Source organism: Dipteris shenzhenensis, chromosome 24 (genome assembly GCF_047967505.1).
Source record: "Dipteris shenzhenensis isolate YYH24624 ecotype China chromosome 24, Dip_SZ_1.0, whole genome shotgun sequence".
Lineage (NCBI taxonomy): Eukaryota > Viridiplantae > Streptophyta > Polypodiopsida > Gleicheniales > Dipteridaceae > Dipteris > Dipteris shenzhenensis.
The window spans coordinates 43871954-43891086 of NC_141619.1; the positions used below are offsets into that span (position 1 = coordinate 43871954).

The 19133-nt window shown below is 43.0% G+C and overlaps 1 protein-coding gene across 5 annotated transcripts in view; it reads left to right on the forward strand.

Moving 5' to 3' along the window:
* The first annotated feature begins 335 nt into the window (after nt 1-335).
* The window catches only part of LOC147886639 (uncharacterized), a 67494-nt gene continuing 48696 nt past the window's right edge, over nt 336-19133 (forward strand). For 3 of the 5 annotated variants that reach the window (XM_087396009.1, XM_087396010.1, XM_087396011.1), the window contains exon 1: nt 336-854. In XM_087396009.1, coding sequence (XP_087252135.1) covers nt 376-854 — 479 coding nt within the window. In that variant the 5' untranslated portion in view covers nt 336-375. The remainder of the gene's footprint in view (nt 855-19133) is intronic. The other 2 variants (XM_087396013.1, XM_087396012.1) reach the window with 2 other exon arrangements.

A 19133-nucleotide genomic window follows, 5' to 3' on the forward strand; every position in this document is an offset into this window, starting at 1 on the left:
TTTTTTGGTATTCATGAAACTTTTCCAAACTTTGATATGGTTATAATATTGCTACAACATTATTACTATTAAAAATCCACTTCAATGTAGATCAAGTATTTTTCCTATTATTGTGCGCCTCAGCACTATTGAATTTTGACACAATAAACCACTTTTTACATGCTCAGATCATTGGCTCTTTTTACATGCTCAACTCTAGGATCATTTTTGGAATATCAAAACAAGAACGCTTCTTCTTTGTATTCGTGAAACTTTTAAGACTTTTGTTGCTGTTATAATATTGCTCTAGTATTAACACTATTGAAACTCCACTTCAATGTTGATCATGTATTCCAAGTGTTATTGTGCAGAAATGGTGTACGTGCTTGGCAACCCATGAAGCACGTGTGGTTACCTTCGCTACAAGTCTGGGCTCCTGTGCCTTCCCCTCCTGAGCCTCTTCTTCCTCCTCCTCCTCACGCCGATCCTTGCACATCATCTTGTACCTTGCCTGCCTCTCATTCGAGTACTGGGCGCTTCCCCTTTCGCATGGATCGTGGGCACTTTGAGGTTCCCCGCCCTCGTGAAATTTCTTTGGAAAACTTGTGGGAGCAACATCCAACCTGCCCAATTTGCCTTTCGCTCGTAGACGAGTCAAATGTGGCAGTTCTTTGGTGGTGTATGCATAGGTTTTGCGTTGATTGCATCGACAAATGGAGCTTGATGCAACGTTTCTGTCCCCTATGTAAGCAGACCTTCCATGGATGGTACTACAATATCCGAAGCCCCTTTATATTTGATAAGAAAACTTTTACAACGGATCCTGCGCCTCGATCATCTTGCCTGCAAAGCGAGCCAACCGGAGCAAGAAGAGGGTATACGCTCATTGCTTGCTATGAAGTTTTATGCAATTAAATTATTATACATAGAAGGCTCACCTTCCCGGCAAAGCGAGAAGATAGACAACGGTAAAGTCAGAATCGCAAGTTTTTTAACGGAGTTGTCTAGTAGATTTTATCACGGTGCCATTCTAAGAAATAAGACTCACATAATTATGTACTCTAGGTTATTTCGCTTGGTGGGTCAACCAACCTTCACTGGGCCCCTTGGTCTTAGGTGTGCGTTAATCAGCTGGTTCTGAGTTTGCGGTCTAGTTAGGCAGCCTCTACGATTCTGCATTTACTATCTAGAATGAAACGCTTCAACTTGTGCCAAAAATGGCCCCAAGCTAATCCTGGATTCTCTCTCATTCTAAATATTGTCATGGTGAAAAGGTCAGAAGCGATTGCAGTCCAGAATTTCATAACTACTCTAGTACTCTGAACTTCAATTAAGCGGAAGAATTAAAAACTGAATTGCAGAATTTTCAGTGAAGGGAGGATGTACGTTTGAGTTATAGAGAGAGACAGGGCCCGAGTCATGGGATGGACTGGAAATTTTACTCATGAGTTGGCCAATATATCTGAGAAGGTGAAAGCTTCTTGCTTTCGGAGGCAATTGGCCTTCCCTACTTGCAATAGGACTTCTCCTTCCGTAATGCCAGTTGCATCGGTTTCTAGAAAAAGTGGTTTTTGGGGATCAAGTATCCTTAACACAGGTCCTTGAGGTACTGCTCTATTTATTGCATCAAAGTTTTATTGTTGATTCTTTCTCCAAAGGTAAGGTACTTTGTTTGAGGTCAACTCAATCAATGGAGACAGTGTTGGAATAGAATAGGTCACCTCCCCACCTGTGAGCCCCCAAATGAGGAGTACATCGGGGGTTGGACCATAAAATAGGATTAGGCATGGGGCTGCCACATGGGCATCACATAGGTTGCCATGTGGGCAGTAGAGAGAGAAAGGAGATACCAGGTCCACCAGGGTGGGCAGAAGTGGTGCAGGAGTGCCACATTGCTGTCCATGGATGGAGAGGACAAGAATGTGCAGGGAAACCAAAGTATGGACTGGTTGGAAGCTTTCCAGGACATGGAACAGGGCTGAACAGAAATGGAGCAGGTGCAGCAAGCTATGGAGACCCTATGGGCAGGTTTCGGGTTGGTAAAACTGGCTGGAATATGGGCAGCCCTGCCTGGGCCAGTGGCAGACTGCCATGTGGCCAGGCAGGGCCAGCCAAAGGCTGGAGGAAGGGGGGCTTTATATGCAGCACAGGAAGGGGTCAGTGGAGCCTGTCTGAGTTGGCTGCAGGGGGAGTAGCAAGTCGGGCAGTAGGGGGGGGCAACCCATCTCCTATAAAAGGGGGACCATTCTACATCACTTGTAGCAGCCTCTGAAGAGCAGGAAGAGCAGCACTAGCAGCAGCAGTTGAGCCTTATCCAGGAGGTGAACTGGGCTTGATACCTGCAGACTTAGCTCAGCAAGAGGTGCCCACCTAGGCTGGCTTTCCGGACAGCAAGGTGGAAGGGATCCTTTGGACAGAGAGTCTATAGATGCTTAGTGGGGCACGCGGGCTCAGAGATCTAGAGGTGCTAGACATATAGGAGGAGAATCTTTTGGTACTGTATGTTGTCCAGTTTGTGGACGGACGGAAATATATAAATGTTGTTTCTATATTTGTCTTTGAGCACAGTCTATTCGCTTGCTTCCACTCACATGGATGGTTGTGAAGTACACACATGTTGATGAAGCTTGATTCCATAGTGAAACACTTCCACGTGTAACTGCTTGGCCCATCTATCAGTCTTCCGCTGTGGGATACCCTTTGTAGGGATTTCATTTTCTAACATGGTATCGGAGCCCTGATGGAAGTTCTCAGGAAGTGGAGCTTGAAGGCAAGGACCTTGCTGAAGGACGACCTTGATTCATTGCTCTGAGGAATTAGCTTTGGTGTTTGAAGGATTGTACCCAGGCGGGAGGCTCAGGTTTAGTCAGGTGTATGACGCTCTAAATTCTTTACCTCTTTCAGTTCATTATCATAGCAAGTAGATCCCAAATTTTGTTGAGACATGCAAGCTCGACGGGCCCAACTACCCATTCTGGAAAATGAAGGTTCGGAGCCACTTTGTTAAGGGAGTCGTGGGAGATTGTGAGACGGGGACAGAGCTGCTACCTCAGGCCACCATGACTACTCCAGCCACATCAGCCTCGATAGCGGTGCTAACGCTAGCAGACCCTATATTAGTGAAAGCATGACAGATCTGGGATGCGGAAGCCTTGGCTATCATTGTGGGTACGACGGCGGATATGGTGCTGTCTCATATTCAGATGGCGAACACTTATTTCGAGGCTTGGACAACATTGAGGGATATGTATGAGCTTGACAATGAGACAAGAATCTTGGACCTCGAGACAAAGCTGTATGGCATGAGGAGTGGATGAAGGGGAATTGGTAAAGGAACACATCACCAAGCTGAGGGTGGTGCGGGATTAGTTGGCGGCAGTTGGTTGAAGGGCGAGCTTGACTAGGATGGCAAGGCTGTTGCTGGAAAGGCTTCCCTTGGAGCTATAGTAGTTTTGTGACTACGATGACTATAAGGCATAGGGTGGCGCCGGTGACTTACGAGGAGTTGGCTCCATTGCTGCTGCAGCAAGAAGCTTGGGAAAAGAAGTACAACGGTACATATAAGGATGACAAGGCCTTGATAGCTCCTCAGGACATGAGCAATTTTAAGGGCAAAGCTAAGCTTGGCAAAGGCAAGTCCAAATCTGACTACGGAGCGGACTCTTCAGATGAAGACAACAAGAAAAATAGAAATAAAGAGAGGACATTCTTCTATTGCGATGAGTCATGATATTTTATGAAAGATTGAAAAAAGAAGAAGGCTGATGTAAGCGTGTCGCTGGTTCTCAACCTTCCTGCTTGTGTAATCTTACGACAGCTCATAAATTACAGCAAGGAAACACTCTCAAATGCTCTCCCTCTCTCTCCCTCTCTCTACAGATACACTGGGGCCCAGGACAACAGTCGGGCTGGACCTCCCCGAAGGTTTTTATTCATCAGAGAGAAAAGAACTTAGTACAAGAGTTCAGCGTAGAGCTGTTCATACATATCCCAAAACGTGAAAATGAATCATTACATGAGCTCTTAGGCTCCCTTTCTTGGGCGCTGATGACGTCAGTGGGGATGTCATAGTAGCTAGTCCCTGCTATGCATGATGGAGTTTATGGTTTTCAACCTTGTGAGTGACTATCATGAGATTGAAACTGCACTATGTTGTGTTTTTAGAGGATGAGTTTGGGAATGTTCCTGGATTCATTTAGGTATATCACTTTCTTGGCAACAAGCCACTTGTCAAATTCTACTTTACTTTCCTAAATACATGCCACTAAGGGCAACTCTGGAGTCTTCAAAGCACTTGGTCACGCAAACCGCCTCCTAGGCTCTTGTTAGGCTCCATTGCGCTTAGGAAAAATAACTCTTCCAGTACCTGCACCAATTAATTAAAGCGCACCACCATGGCACCCATTCATTGTTAGCGCTTTGTTTGCAAATAACACACAGCGTAGAGCTGTTCATACATATCCCAAAACGTGAAAATGAATCATTACATGAGCTCTTAGGCTCCCTTTCTTGGCAACAAGCCACTTGTCAAATTCTACTTTACTTTCCTAAATACATGCCACTAAGGGCAACTATGGAGTCTTCAAAGCACTTGGTCACGCGAACCGCCTCCTAGGCTCTTGTTAGGCTCCATTGCGCTTAGGAAAAATAACTCTTCCTAGTACCTGCAACAATTAATTAAAGCGCACCACCATGGCACCCATTAATTGTTAGCGCTTTGTTTGCAAATAACACACTGTGGACTAATTCTAGTCACGGTGGGCGTCCCCACTGAACACATGTGCACACATAACAAATATAAAAAAATATATTTATTTTGTGGTTGACCAAAGTCAACGCTCTTGATCATAATTAAGGAGCTTTGACCAAGGGTCGAGGCGCCTTGATTATAGTCAAGTCTCTCCAACCGAAGTTGGCACAACTCTCCAACCGAAGTTGGCACATCTTGGTTAACGGTAGTTAACCCTCTTGTTGCATGTCAAGTCTCGTTGACCGAAGTCAACACTCTCTAACCGTAGTCAGCTCTGTAGTTCTCTGGTTAACCGTAGTTAACCCTCTTGGTAATCAACCAAGTCTTCCTGACCGAAGTCAGGCTTACTTGACCAGAGTCAAGTATCTTTGGCCATAGTCAATTCCCTGACGATTAAAAGAACTCTTTGATCATAATTAATACATATGAAAACTCCTTAATTATGATCAAATAAATGGTCAACTGTACTTTGACTTAGGATATTTACATGATGGTGACATCCCCTCGGCTTCTATTCAGTTGACCTCAACTGAAAAGCTTTCTTGTAAACATCCAAAAGCTGTGGATGATCGGACAACATGTCTTCATCCATCCACTTGGCATCTAATGCCGTATAATTTCTGAATTTCACAAGGTATCTGTAAAATTCTTTGCTCTGAGGGCCTTTGCGTACAGTATGATACACAATCTGCTCTGGCTGAAGGACCTCCTCCAGCTCATCCACTTCTGGTGGATCTTCTGATATTGGCTCTGCAGGCTCTGGCCCGTGGAATTTCTTTAGAAGACCACATGAAATGCATTGTGAATCCTCCAATGCTCTGGCAATGCCAACCTCTATGCAACCTCATTTATTCTTTCTGTAACCCTGAAAGGGCCATAGTACCTGGGAGATAACTTTGCATACACTTTCTGTTTGCCTTTAAACTTATGGAGCCTAGCTTTCTCGAACTTTAAAAGTACCCAATCCCCTTCCTTGAGATCTAACTGTCTCCTATGCTTATCTGCAGCTCTTTTATGTTTCTCTTGAGACCTTTCAATTGCTGTCCGGACTTGGCTGTAAGCTGTCTAGAGGTCTCTCACAAACTGATCAGCTGCAAATATTTCATCCTTGGTCCTCACGATAGGTGGCAGAATCACCTTCCCATAAATGACCTCAAAGGGGGTTTTCCCTGTAGAGTTGTGTACTGTATTATTGTAAGCAAACTCTACCAATGGTAGGTACTTTTCCCAGTCTGAACCTTGGTCACCCACGTATCATTTCAGCATATCCAATGCTGTAGAATTTGCTACTTCACTTTGACCATCTGTTTGGGGATGGAAAGAAGATGAAAAATTCAGATTCGTCCCCATGTTATCAAATAAAGCTCTCCAGAATAGACTGGTCATTCTGGGATCTCGATCATTGACAATGGACTTAGGCATACCATGGTGCTTAAAGATTTGTGCTATGAAAAGTTTAGCCATATGATCTGCCTTTATGCTTTTGCGAACCGGAATGAAATGAGCTTGCTTGCTGAATCTATCAATGATAGTCCAAATCCCATCATTCCCTGACTTTGATCTTGGCAAATAAAAAATAAAGTCCATTGTAATACTTTCCCACGGTGCCTGAGGCACGGGAAGAGGCATAAGTAGGCCAGGTGCCTTCCGTCTATCATACTTCACTTTCTGACACATAAGGCATTCAGTAACAAACTGATGTATATCTTTCCGCATCCCTGGCCAAAAGAAATACCTCTCTAGTGCTAGAGTTGTTGCTGTAATTCCTCTATGTCCAGCATAGGGAGGTGCATGGCATTCCTCCAAAATCTTTTTTCTCATCTCCTGGGTGATGCATAGGCAGTCATCTTTCATTAGATATCCATCTTTTAGGGAATAGTGGTTGGTGGACTGCCCCTCTTGCATTTGTTGTAAAATCTTGCCAAAATCTGCATCATTAGCATATTGCTCCCTCATGCCTTCCAGGTCTTGATGATAAGCAATAGTCACATTATTGACCTGGGGTCTTCGGGACACGGCATCTGCCACTCTGTACTGAATTCCTGGGGTATGGACAATCTGAAAATGATACATTGACAGCATATTTGCCCATTTCATATGCTTCTCAGGAAGTTTTGTCTGAGTTAAAAAATATCTCAGACTTTGGTGATCTGTTTTAATGTAAAATCTGCACCCAAAAGATAGTGTTTCCATGCATGTATGGCATGGATTACAGCCAATAACTCTCTCATAGATTCCTAGATATCTCTCTGCATCGCGAAGTCTCTTGCTCTCATAGGCCACTACATGACCATTCTGATGCAATGCAGCCCCAACACATTCCCCACAAGCATCACCATCCACATCAAATGGTTGATACAAATCTGGAACGATTAAGATTGGCTCTGTAGTCAGCCTCTCCAGTGAAATGATTACAAGTTGCATCTGGGAGACCTTCCCTGCAACTGAGCACGCAGCCCCAATTCACTAAGCCTTCGCAAGGCTTTCAAGCATAGAACGCCATCACATAAGTGCACTTAACCCGTAGGCTCAACCCGAAGGCATTCTCTTTTCCGAGTGCAATTCCATTGGCTGTCCAGATGCAATCACACACTGCACCCCAGCTGCACTCTCTTTGAGTGGTTTCCAGATGGCATTCACAAAGCTTTTCAAAGCTACAAAATAAAATCAGCAAAGTACCGAACCAAAGAATGACTCATGTAGCACTGTCTGGGCACCTGTGAGCCAAGAAAGAGGCGGCACACGAGGCCAACCAATAGCTTATGGCAAAAAGAAATTGCAGTAGCAAAATCACAACTCACCAAGCCCTGAAAACTCGAACCAAGTCCTCAATCGCCAAGAGGACATAGTAGCCAATGCCCAATTGCATTCTCGGCCAAAGAGGAGTGCAAAGGCATGAAGAAAGAGCATTTACAAGAGCCGACCAGCAAGAATTCCACTGAAAAATGTGAAAAGAAGCACTTTTGTCGTGAAGAAGTGGGAGTTCTTGGGCTCAAAAGAAGCGTGCTTCAGAGAGGAATGCATTGAGAAGGTTTTGGAGAAGTTTCATCGCCGGAAAGTCCTCCAAAATTGAGAAAAACCAGTCAACCAGCGCGTGGGACCACTCGAAATTCAACAGAAATCTGTAGCTTTGCAAGAGGAGAGGCCCAGGAGGCGGTAGAAGCAAAAAGGTCCAGAAAAAGCCACTTTTGCAAATTCGACCAGCAAAAGAAGTGCTCAGCTCTGCCCGTTCTACCAAACGCACGGAGGGAAAAGCATATCATTATGAAGGGGAGGCAGAGGGGAAGCCATCGGGCCAAACGGAAGTCGAGGAATCCAAACGGGTGAGGAGTTATGAAGAAAAGCGGAATTCAGCTGAAGGAGGCTGAAAAACCAGTCCAAAATCTCAACAAAGGGAGAAGATGAGAGAGAAAACCACACATGTGAAGTTTAGAAGGCCCAGGAAGATCCAGGAATGGCAAAGGAGCATGTAGAAGGCACTAGAGCCACCTGGAACTCTAGGGGGGCCACTGAAGGTATATGGCCCTCTAGGGGGCCCATTAAAAATGCCACATCATCATTTCCCAACAACCACTCTTTTAATTCCTTGGAATGCCTTTGGGCCTAGGGATTAATTACGCTTATGTGCTAGGCACCATGCCGCGTTTAATTACACATTTTTAAGCCCACGCTTGGACTTTTAAAACCAAAGTTGTCACGGTCTTGTAGTACATTAAAGTACTTAGAATTTCACGCCCCCGTGACATACCCCTCTCTTGAAACAGGAAACCACAGATTGCTCCCCCAAAACACAGGAGCGAGCATGAAATTCTGACAAACCATGCATGTTCTCACATATTCTTCCACATCTTTTCTCAAAGATGGCCAATAAAAGTATTGCTCCACTGTTGTAATTGCTGCTGTAATTCCCCTATGTCCTGCATATGGAGGAGCATGAATTTCCATTATGACTTTCTGTCGCATTTGATCAGTGACACAGAGTCGTCCATGCATCAAAATGAAACCCTCTTTCAACATATAGTGATCATGCCTTTGACCATCAGAAAGCTGATCATAAATAGTTGAAAAATCAGCATCATTAACGTACTGATCTTTCATCACATCTAACACATTGTTGTAAGCAATGCTCACTGCTGAAACACTGGGTTTCTTGGAGACTGCTTCAGGCTGTGATTTCCTGGAAAGTGCATCAGCCACGACATTTTTGTTACCCGGCACATGTACAATTTGAAAATGAAACATTGAGAGGAAGTTAGCCCATCTCATGTGCTTTTCAGATAATTTTCTCTGTGTGAGAAAATATCTAAGTGACTGATGATCTGTCTGCACATAAAAATCAGCTCCAAGAAGGTAATGTTTCCATGTGGTCAAAGCATGTATCACTGCTAACATTTCCTTCTCATATGTCTGCAAGTACAATTCAGCATCTTTGAGAACTCTACTCTCATATGCAACCACTCTGCCATCCTGCATCAAAGTGCCTCCTATGCTGTTTCCACATGCATCACAAGTTACAGCAAAGGGTTTTGCAAGATCTGGCAAGATAATAACGGGTTCAGAACACAACTTTTGCTTCAGCTCTTCAAAAGCTGCATTTTCCTTTGGTCCCCACCCAAACGGTACAGCTTTCTTTTGTAAAGCATGCAAGGGAGAAGCAATTTCTGCAAAGTACTTTATAAACCTCCGATAGTATGAACACAACCCAAGAAAGCTTCTGACTTCATGCAGGTACAGCTTTCTTTTGTAAAGCATGCAAGGGAGAAGCAATTTCTGCAAAGTACTTTATAAACCTCCGATAGTATGAACACAACCCAAGAAAGCTTCTGACTTCATGCAGATTTTTCAAAATTGGCCAACTCCTTATGGCCTCAACTTTTGCAGGATCCATCTTGACTCCATCCTTTGACACTATATGACCGAGAAAATGAATCTCATGCATAAAGAACTCACTTTTCTTGGTATTTATTAATAGCTTGTGTCTTTTCAACTCTTGAAACACAATAGTGAGGTGTTTCCTGTGCTCCTGCTCATTTTTAGAGAACACAATGATGTCATCGAAGAAAGTGCCCACAAACTTTCTGTGTGCTCTAAAAATTCTGTCCATCATTCTATTGAAAGTGGCAGGTGCATTAGTCAAACCAAAAGGCATCACAAGGAACTCATATAAGCCAAATGAAGTGTGGAAGGCAATCTTGTAGACATCTTCAGGCGGTATCCTTATCTGATGGTATCCACTTTTAAGGTCAATACGACTGAACATTGAGGAACCTTCCAACCGATCCAATATATCATCAATGCGTGGAATTGGAAAACGGTTCTTAATTGTGACTTTATTCAAAGCCCTATAATCAATACACATTCTCCAACTGCCATCCTTCTTTTGCACAAGCAACACAGGGGAACAGTAAGGAAGGCTGTATTAATTCCTTTTCCAAGAGTTCCTTCACTTGTGACATTATCTCTTCCTGTTGTGCCTTACTGACACGATAGGGAGGTATATTAGTCGGTGAGCTTCCTGGAATTATATCAATTTGATGATCCTCGGGCGTCTTGGGAGGTAATTCTTGAGGAAGTGCATCTGAGAAACAATCCTGAAAATCTGAAATAAAAGCAGCCCTTTCTCTATCTAAAAAGAAAGAGTAGAGCCTTCCTGAACTGGTTGGCTGTCCTCTTTGACAAAAATCAAGTATGCTGAAATATGACGCTTTATTACATTGGAAATACAAGAAGCTGAAACTACAGGGATGGACTCCCCTTTCAACTTTACATCAAGTACATGATTTTTGCCTCTATGAGTTAAAGAAATCTTCTTGTTTCTCATCTGCACATCAGCCCCCACCCTGTACGTCCAAGGCATCCCAAGCAAAGCATCACACTCTGGCAAAGGCATAATGTAGAAGTCCTCTGCATCTTGATATCCCTGGATATGCATCCTCAACTTGCCAATGATAGGAGTGACAGGTGTGTTGAGTTCAGGGTTGGCCATATCACACATGCCAGATGGCCCCATTTCCTCAGGCTTGATGCCAAGCCTTCCTGCCATATCAGGGGTTATGAAATTTGCCTTTGCCCAATAATCAAAGAAAAACAAACAATTCTGATTTCTGATTTTTCCCCATGCTTTGCACATCTCAGTCTTTTTCATTTCCTCTTCATCATATGCATGTGGCAAACTCCCAATCACATCTGGAAGAAGTCCTGCGGAAGGTTTAGGCCTTTTGCCCTTCCAATCAGCATGTTTATCACCATTCTTATCATCATCTGACCTGTCTCTTTTCTTGAATGGGCAATCATAAGAGCGGTGTCCCTCTCCTTTGCATTTAAAACATTTGTTTTGCTCCATGAGTGACTTTTTCTCTTCATCAGATAACTTGGTACGGGGCTGTTTATTAGGCTGTCCACGCCTTTGACCAGCTTTGAATTGGGCTTTTCCTCCCTTTTGAAACGGTTGTTTGCTATAATTTTTATTTTCAGATTTGATGTCCTTATCCTGGTGTTTGGCAGCCCATTTGTTGTCTTCTTTCTTGCTGTCCATAAAGCCCAAAGTCTTCTCCTGCATCCATGCATATGCTGTCCTTGCATTCTCAATTAATTGAGTCATAGAACCCACCTTGGTTTTGATGCAATAATCACGTAGCTCACTAGGCAATCCATAAGAGTACCTCTCTATTTGCTCTTTCAAAGAAACATGCCTGTAAGAGCGTAATGGCAGCAAAACATCCCAAAACCTCTTGGTGTAATCATCAAGATTCTTGCAAAGTTTGTATGACGAGTCATGCCAGTGTGAAAGTACTTCAACTTCAAAATTTGGAGTAAGCCAAGTAGAAGAGAACACTTGCTTAAATTCCAGCCAAGTAGCAGGTGCACATGGCTTACTTTCTATGCCCAATTGGCGGTGAAATCAACATAGCATCAAAGATAGAATCTGTACCAAAATATTCAGGTTGCTGCCTCAAATATGGCTGAGGTGGTTGAGCCACATATATGGACTGCACATTATTATTTTGAGGAGTAGAAGTACCCAAACCAAGGCCTTGTGCTGGCTGCTCATACTGTTGCACTGGCTGTACTTTTTGTACCTCTTTCTCAAGTGCTCTTTTGGGTGATTCCTCTCTTTTGGAAGTCACTTTCTGAGTCATTTTTGATGGCTGTCTCTCATGGGAAACTGATGCATGAGTGTGCGGTCCGCCATGAGAAGCTGATGCATGTGTGTGCTCACTCTTTCCGTGCTTGTGCTTTCTTGATTTCTTCTTCTTCTTGGCATTTGTTTGCACAATCTGAGCCAAACTATTAGGGTCACTTTTGAGCTCTTCCTTTGTCGAGTTCCTCCCCTACTCACCATTATTCTATCAGCAACTAGTATATCCCCCATAATTTTGAGATTGGCACATTACCCTAGTACTAGATGAATTTTTCAAGTTAGTTTCGTTAAGAAGCTAGAATTTTATATTGGCATTGAAAGTTTGTATGCCCTAATAAAAAAAATATTTGAAACATTCGCTAGGATTTGAAACTTTTATGTCAAAAAACATAAAGTTTCGCCAGGATTTACATTTTTCCTTCAAAATTCAAAAGAAAATATATAAAAAAGTATTACATTCTACCAATATTGTGAAATTTAAAAAAATGAGCTTGAAAACTTTCGCCAAGATTTTATATTAATATGTAAGCATAGCTTTGATAAAAACATCCCTCATCAGAGTGGGAGTTGGAGTCCGCCGACTTCGACTCAATTTCAACTTCAACTTATGATTTGAAAATGGTATGAATGATGCTTTAATCCCAAATAGGTGTAGCTCACAATGACTAACATGGTTAGGAAAAAGAATTCTTCTCTAGTCTTTAGGGTCATGAACTTCAATTAAATAACCCAAGTCCTCAATAAGTCCTACATACTCAACAACCCTTTCATTTGAAAGGTTCAATGCTATCAGCTTTCCTTTAACAAGAAGCATAATAATTCATTCCTTCACCTAAGGCTAGCTAGGGAGTGGCTCTTGGCCCAAATGGGACTTCTCTTGAGGTGCAAGTGCTTGAGGTATCTCTAGAAATAGTTACAATGCTTATTGATAATGAAAATCTATTAGCTCTCAAACTTTTGGAGCCAAGGATTGCTAAGTATGTAGGACCAAAAGAGAAGCTAGATTGTATGATTGTAGCCAATGACCTTAAAGACCTCAAGAAAAATTTCTTTTCTAGATAATTTAGTCAGTATGAGATACACCCTTTGCATTCTTTTGGTGTTGGAGAATCATTCATACCATTTGCAACTCTCTATGCTGATTAACCAATCTCACAGGCATGGGAAATAAGCATGTAAATGGAAACTTTACTCCACTAACAAGAGCTATATTTTCATCTTAGCATCAAAATCATTCTAGAACTAACATGTCACATTTGAAGAAAAAAGGACAACGACACAAAAACTCATGGAAAAGACACATAGAAAGAATAAACAATAAACAAATACTCAATATGTACAAGCAAAGAGTCCTTTTAGCATTCTATGTTAGTCCCAAAGACAACAGACACAATAGAATATTTGCTAATGACTTGGTGTGATGGACAATTGATTGAATATAGTAGAGTAATCAAGACCAAAGAAGTAGAAGGCACTAGAAGTACCTCACCAACTGACAAACAGACTACTACAATAATGCAACATATTGAGCAATTAAAAGTCGATCTATAGAAGGCCATGAGAAAGGGGAAGTAGTCGATTGCAAAACCCATGACCATTCCAATGGATGTCTGAACATGTTGGCAAATTCGGCCCAAGAACAATTGATGGAAGATCCAGCTATCTGGATCTTGAATGTGCAACTGGCGCCTCTAGTAAAGCCACGATGTTGCAAACCACCAAGTGGCTGAAATGAAGTTTGGCCTAGAAGAAGAAGCATCAGCGCAATACTAAGATGGTCAAGAAATAATGGTTCGAGATCTAAAGGCTCACGGTGCAACTTAATGTCCTATGAAACCAACTTTGAGACTGTAGACTTTTGCCACCGCTGTTGGGCAACCCGATCCATTCGAAAATCCACCCTTGACTCCACCAACTCTAATAACTCACTGTAGAAGAAGCTTGGGCACCTTGATGCAAGTGGAGAATCTGACCGCCAAAAAGGCACACTTGCAAGAACATGTATGTGACTCGTAGGCACATGTATGTGATTGGTAACAATAATTTCATGAACTTTCCCATGATTGAGCTAGCCTCGTACAAGATCTGATGAAGAACTAGTGCCAACAGGGTCATTGGCTACATGTACTCTGTCAAGCATTCTTGGGCATCCGATGCCTCGCCAATCTGTTGGTCGCGACCAAAATTCCACAACCACTGTGGTGCAAGCCTCTTTTTGGATTTATGCAAGGTCAGGGATAAATCCTAGCCCATTGCCACAACTACCACTTCCACTTCCTATTCTTGTCCCTATTCCTATTCTTGTTCGTGTTCCACCTCTTGCTCCTAGTCCCCTTGATGGACCTCCAGATGAAGACCTTGAAGAAGTGGAATGACTCTCAATACAGGTCAACTCCTCATTCAAGTAGAAGGTGCTGCTGACAAGCTAGTTGATTTCAACCTAGAGGGTTCTAGTTTTGACAATCTGACAAACAATTTGGGGAAATATTTTCCCAACCTCCATCGCTTCCTCAGTACAAAAAGCTGATAGGGAGGCAAGACGAGTTAGGAAGGTATACTCATACTTCCAAACCATCCACTTCACCATCCTCTACCTAACTTCAACACAATCTCTTTTAGTAATTTTGATTTCAAGTAAACGATTTCTTATTCCACAGCGATTGCAAATGTTGGGCAGATTCATACACAGCTGACCACTACCCGATGGACCAACATGATGTATTTCAAAGTGCAAGACATCTTTTGAAGGACCTGACCCCAAGGGTCATGAAGTCTGATTACCATTGTGATCTTCAATGTAATTATCTATATAGGCTTAATCCTTGTATGCCCATTGGCATCCTAATTTAAACATATGACAATTGGCTAAGTGTACTAGGAGGTTATCGTTAAAAGGAGAATGATGCTCAATTGTAAGGGTTCATCACCCTTGCTTTGTAGAGGATTAAAACTAGAGGATCCTAATTGAATAGTTGAGTGAGGATGTCCTAACTTGGACTCACCCTCTAAGTACCCACAGACTTAGGCAGTTGAGATGTACTATTGAGGATGGTGTAAATTGAACCATACCTCTAGGGCATTAGGGGCAAACACTAACCCTAACCCTAACCCTAAGGGCTTCACATGTATATCTTCATGTTCATGTTCAATACAACTGAGTGTATAGGTAGCTATATCATGTGCCTCATTTCCGCTATCATGTTATCAGAGTCGATGGTGCTCCCACTCCCTTCATGAGTGTCAAGCCCTCCTTGCAAGGCATCCTCCGTGTGAGAGTTTTTGTTTGAGAGAGAGTGTTAAGCCCTTGTTCCGTCGAGGTGATAAGCCCTCCATTTGAGGAATCTTCTTCTCTTTGTGAGTTCTTCTTGTGGAGCTCCTTATCCTCTCCATTTTGCTTCAGAAAGCTCCCAAATTTGATATTTGGAGTGCAAGTTATGTTCTTCTAAAGTTGAGAGAGGTGTAATCTCTCATGTTCTTTGAGTGTGGGTATTCTGAGGTGTAAGGTTTCTTGAAAGAGAGAAGGGGAGAGGCACTATGTTTTTGAAGCCTCCTTCAAAATATACTGCGGGTGACACTCTCTAGCAACAAGAAAGCCTATTGCAAAGAAGATGCTATCAAAGAGAGACAATATTTGTTCTTTAGGTTCGAGACTTGCAAACGAGTATAGCAGCAACAAGTTTGCTACAGAGTGTAGAGAAAGATAAGGAAGAGGGTGAATGGTGATTCCTGGTGATTCGACAGAATTCTTCAAGAAGCTAGGATGGATGAAATTGTTGGGGGACGATACTCCATAGTTTACTTATAGAGCCTTCCCTACCAAGACTGTTCATTTGGGAGGTAAGCAACTCCACTCCCAACAGTCATCTCTCTCTCACCAATCCACTTCATGGCAATCAACTCCTCAAGAGCCTCAACAGTCACCCTACTCTAGGCAAAGGCTGCTCTAGCTGACATACAAGATGCCCGTGACCCTGCTCAATCTTAGCAAACAACTATCTCCTGCCAACAGCCGATTAGCCTAGGCGCCAAGCTTCAGTTCTTCAGCGAGTGGTGAGTTTAGTGGCTCCCTCAATGACCTCTGAATTGACTACAACCTATGCATCTCGACTAGCATGCTAACAACAAGGCAAGAAGCTCCAATGTACCTTCAGCGACCAGTCAGCACAATGCAACATGCAACAAGCCAAGCCACAGTATCATGACGAGCCTCACAAATGCATGTCAGACTGCTCCCTCTGCCACATGAGCTACAGTGCCGACTACAAGCAATTCAAGCACTTACACCTCCATCAACATCTGCAAGACCCTCCAATGTCGACTCAAAGCTCCTGTCAACGGAATGTGCAACCTGTAGAAGCCCGGACTGTAGAGGCAACCACTATTGCCAACACAGCTTCCACACCAGCCCTTCGAAGCTCTAGCCTTTGGCTCCCATTCCAACAAGCATTCTTCTCTAGCCAACCACGATACATGATGGCCTAACCCATGGCTATAGCAGACCTACAATCAGCATCTTATCCACGTCGACATTAAGCTCCAAAGTGGCACATCTCCATGACTCGCCAAGCATGATAGATAGGCTCCTCAGCCACCTCGTGCGAGCACGAGATTGCATTTAGCTCTTCAAGTGATTCCACTCCAGCATCGAGCATTGATGCTTTCATTGATACAGAGTATATCTTGGACACAATTTCCACGAGCATTTTAGATCAATAGATCAGTTTACATGACATTCCAGCATCGGCTCAGTAATGTCGCATTGCATCATGCTTAGATCCAGTTATCACCACCACCTCTTTTGATCAATAGATCATTCCTTAGCATGAGAATACCTATGCATCAGTGCGGTCCTGTCCCAGTGCAGTGGACATTATCGAGTTCAGCCATAGTGCAACCTGGGGAGACTCGATGTTTTAGCATGCACTTATGGTTGTCGTATACAGTCCATACTTGATGTAGATTAGTGGTTGGATCCAAGATTCCAGATCAATCCCTACATCGTCATTTGGCATCTCATATGCCTAAGGGACATCTTATGTTTTCACAGTTGTATTTCAGGCTTCTAGGCATTTATATTGTTAGCTCCTTCTTGATAAGCCTATGATAGATGCCGATGGATGTTTAGCCATGCACACATCAGACGACCTTCAGCTCATGATAGTTGAGCATACAGGTTGGACAGGTTCCTATACCTTGTCATTTGTACGGGCCTCTTCTTCTGTAGAGCAATGTATCATACCTACACCTTTGGCCCCAGCATTTACCCTATCCACACCAATTATGCAGTCTTTTACGATCCTGTATGTTGTAACTATTGACACTATTCCAAATGAAGATGAGATCAAACAAGTCACTGGAACCATCATTGTAACAGTAACTTTGGTGCAAAATAACCTATCATATTTGTCACTACTGAGAAGATTGGGCATTTGACTAATTGAAGTCTCCACTACTATACAGTTGATCCACCACTTGACCCCAACGATTATGTACTGAATTATTGGGATGGGCTCTTGAGTCATAATAACTGATGCAGACTTGATAATTATTGTCGTGGTGCCCAAAACCTTTGTTGAGACATTGTCTACCTTAGAAGTAATACAAGTGATATCCTTAGTTATTGTACTCTCCGGAGATTACACTACTGTAGCATACATTTGGCATTGTTGTCAGTTCTTTTGGGTTGGTGAAACCTATCGGATTGTTTGTCCATCGCTACATCAACTAGCCTCACATCTGGATTAGAGCAGTTGCACAGTCCATGGTGACTTATGACATGTTCAGCTTTGACATGTTCGGCACGCAACGATACACACCATTCTTCACGCAGTCATCTTTTGATCAACTAGTCTTTGATCCAAGTGGACTTGACTTTGTGCATATTTCCTTCCTCGTCCTTTCGGCCTATCTTTTGGGTTTTATTCCCAAAGGCGAAGGATGACCCACAACTTAAGAGGGGGAAATCCACGTTATGTACAGGATCGCAAGTTGTACTCATTGTACATGCTTCCGCTACATAGTCATTGTGCTCACACATGCACATAGTATGCTTTAGTTTTCTTTTCAGTTTTGGATGCTATCATATGCACCAAACAAAATACAAAAAGATCTTGTACATGCACCCTCTACTTACCCAATGCAATTTAAGAGGGGGTGTTGAGGATGGTATAAATTGCACCATACCTCTAGGGCATTATGGGCAAGCCCTAACCCTAAGGGGTTTACCTATACATCTTCATGTTCATGTTCAATACAATGTAGTGGACAGGTAGCTATATCGTGTGCACCCCCCTCTCTCTCCCTCTCTCACTTATGCTAACATGTACCACTTTCGTGTTTCAGAACTTAGAACTCGTTGGACCACTATTACTGATTGGCTTCCCTGTGTTGGCCTAAGTTGGCCTTCCCTATTGCTTGGAGTCGCACTATGGGAGTTGGCGCAACTCCACCCAAATGGTCTCGATCTGAGCTACCTATTGTTACCTTGCATGTATGGTCTCAACCTAGGACAGTTGAGATAAACTGACGTCTTGGTCTAAGCTAACTCCATTCAAATGGTCTAGATCTGAGCTAACCCTAGTTAACCTGCATGTATGGTCTCAACCTAGTATAGTTGAAATAACTTGAGGTCAACATCTGACCTCGGCTTCACATTGGTTGTGTCTGCACAACTACCTGGGCTCCTAGGTTAGGTAGTGTAAACATTGGAGCTTTGTTAGAAGGCTTCTGCTAACAAGGCATGGAGTTGATTTTCCTTCGCTTTGCCCACTCTAGAAACCCATGCTAGGGGATAACCATTTCATGCAAAAGTGCTTCCTAATACCAAATAGATCCTTCTAGTGTGGAAAACCAAGTAACTCCTTGTGGTGGTGATTCGAGTGGGAAAATTTGATTTGATGAGAAGGAACTTTCAAAATGTCAAGTGGGCCATGAAGAGGTGAGTCTAGCAAATCATTTTGGTCATTTGAGAGATGATCAACCAAGAATGAATGCAGTGTTTGAATAATGCAATAGCAGACCTATGTCCAACTAGCAGTAGCAAACAAAATGTGGGGCCGAAATGCAGGGTAGAGTAGTTGAAGTGCATGGGCGGTTAACCGTATGGTCTTGTGGGTGGGGTCTCTACAATTGGTGGTTGCATTGGTTAAGAGTCACAAATGATCATCTTCTTCATGAAGCATCTACGGTCTGAGGAAGACCTGTTTATCTTGAAACACACACACACACACACACACACACACATGCACGCATGCACGCACGCAC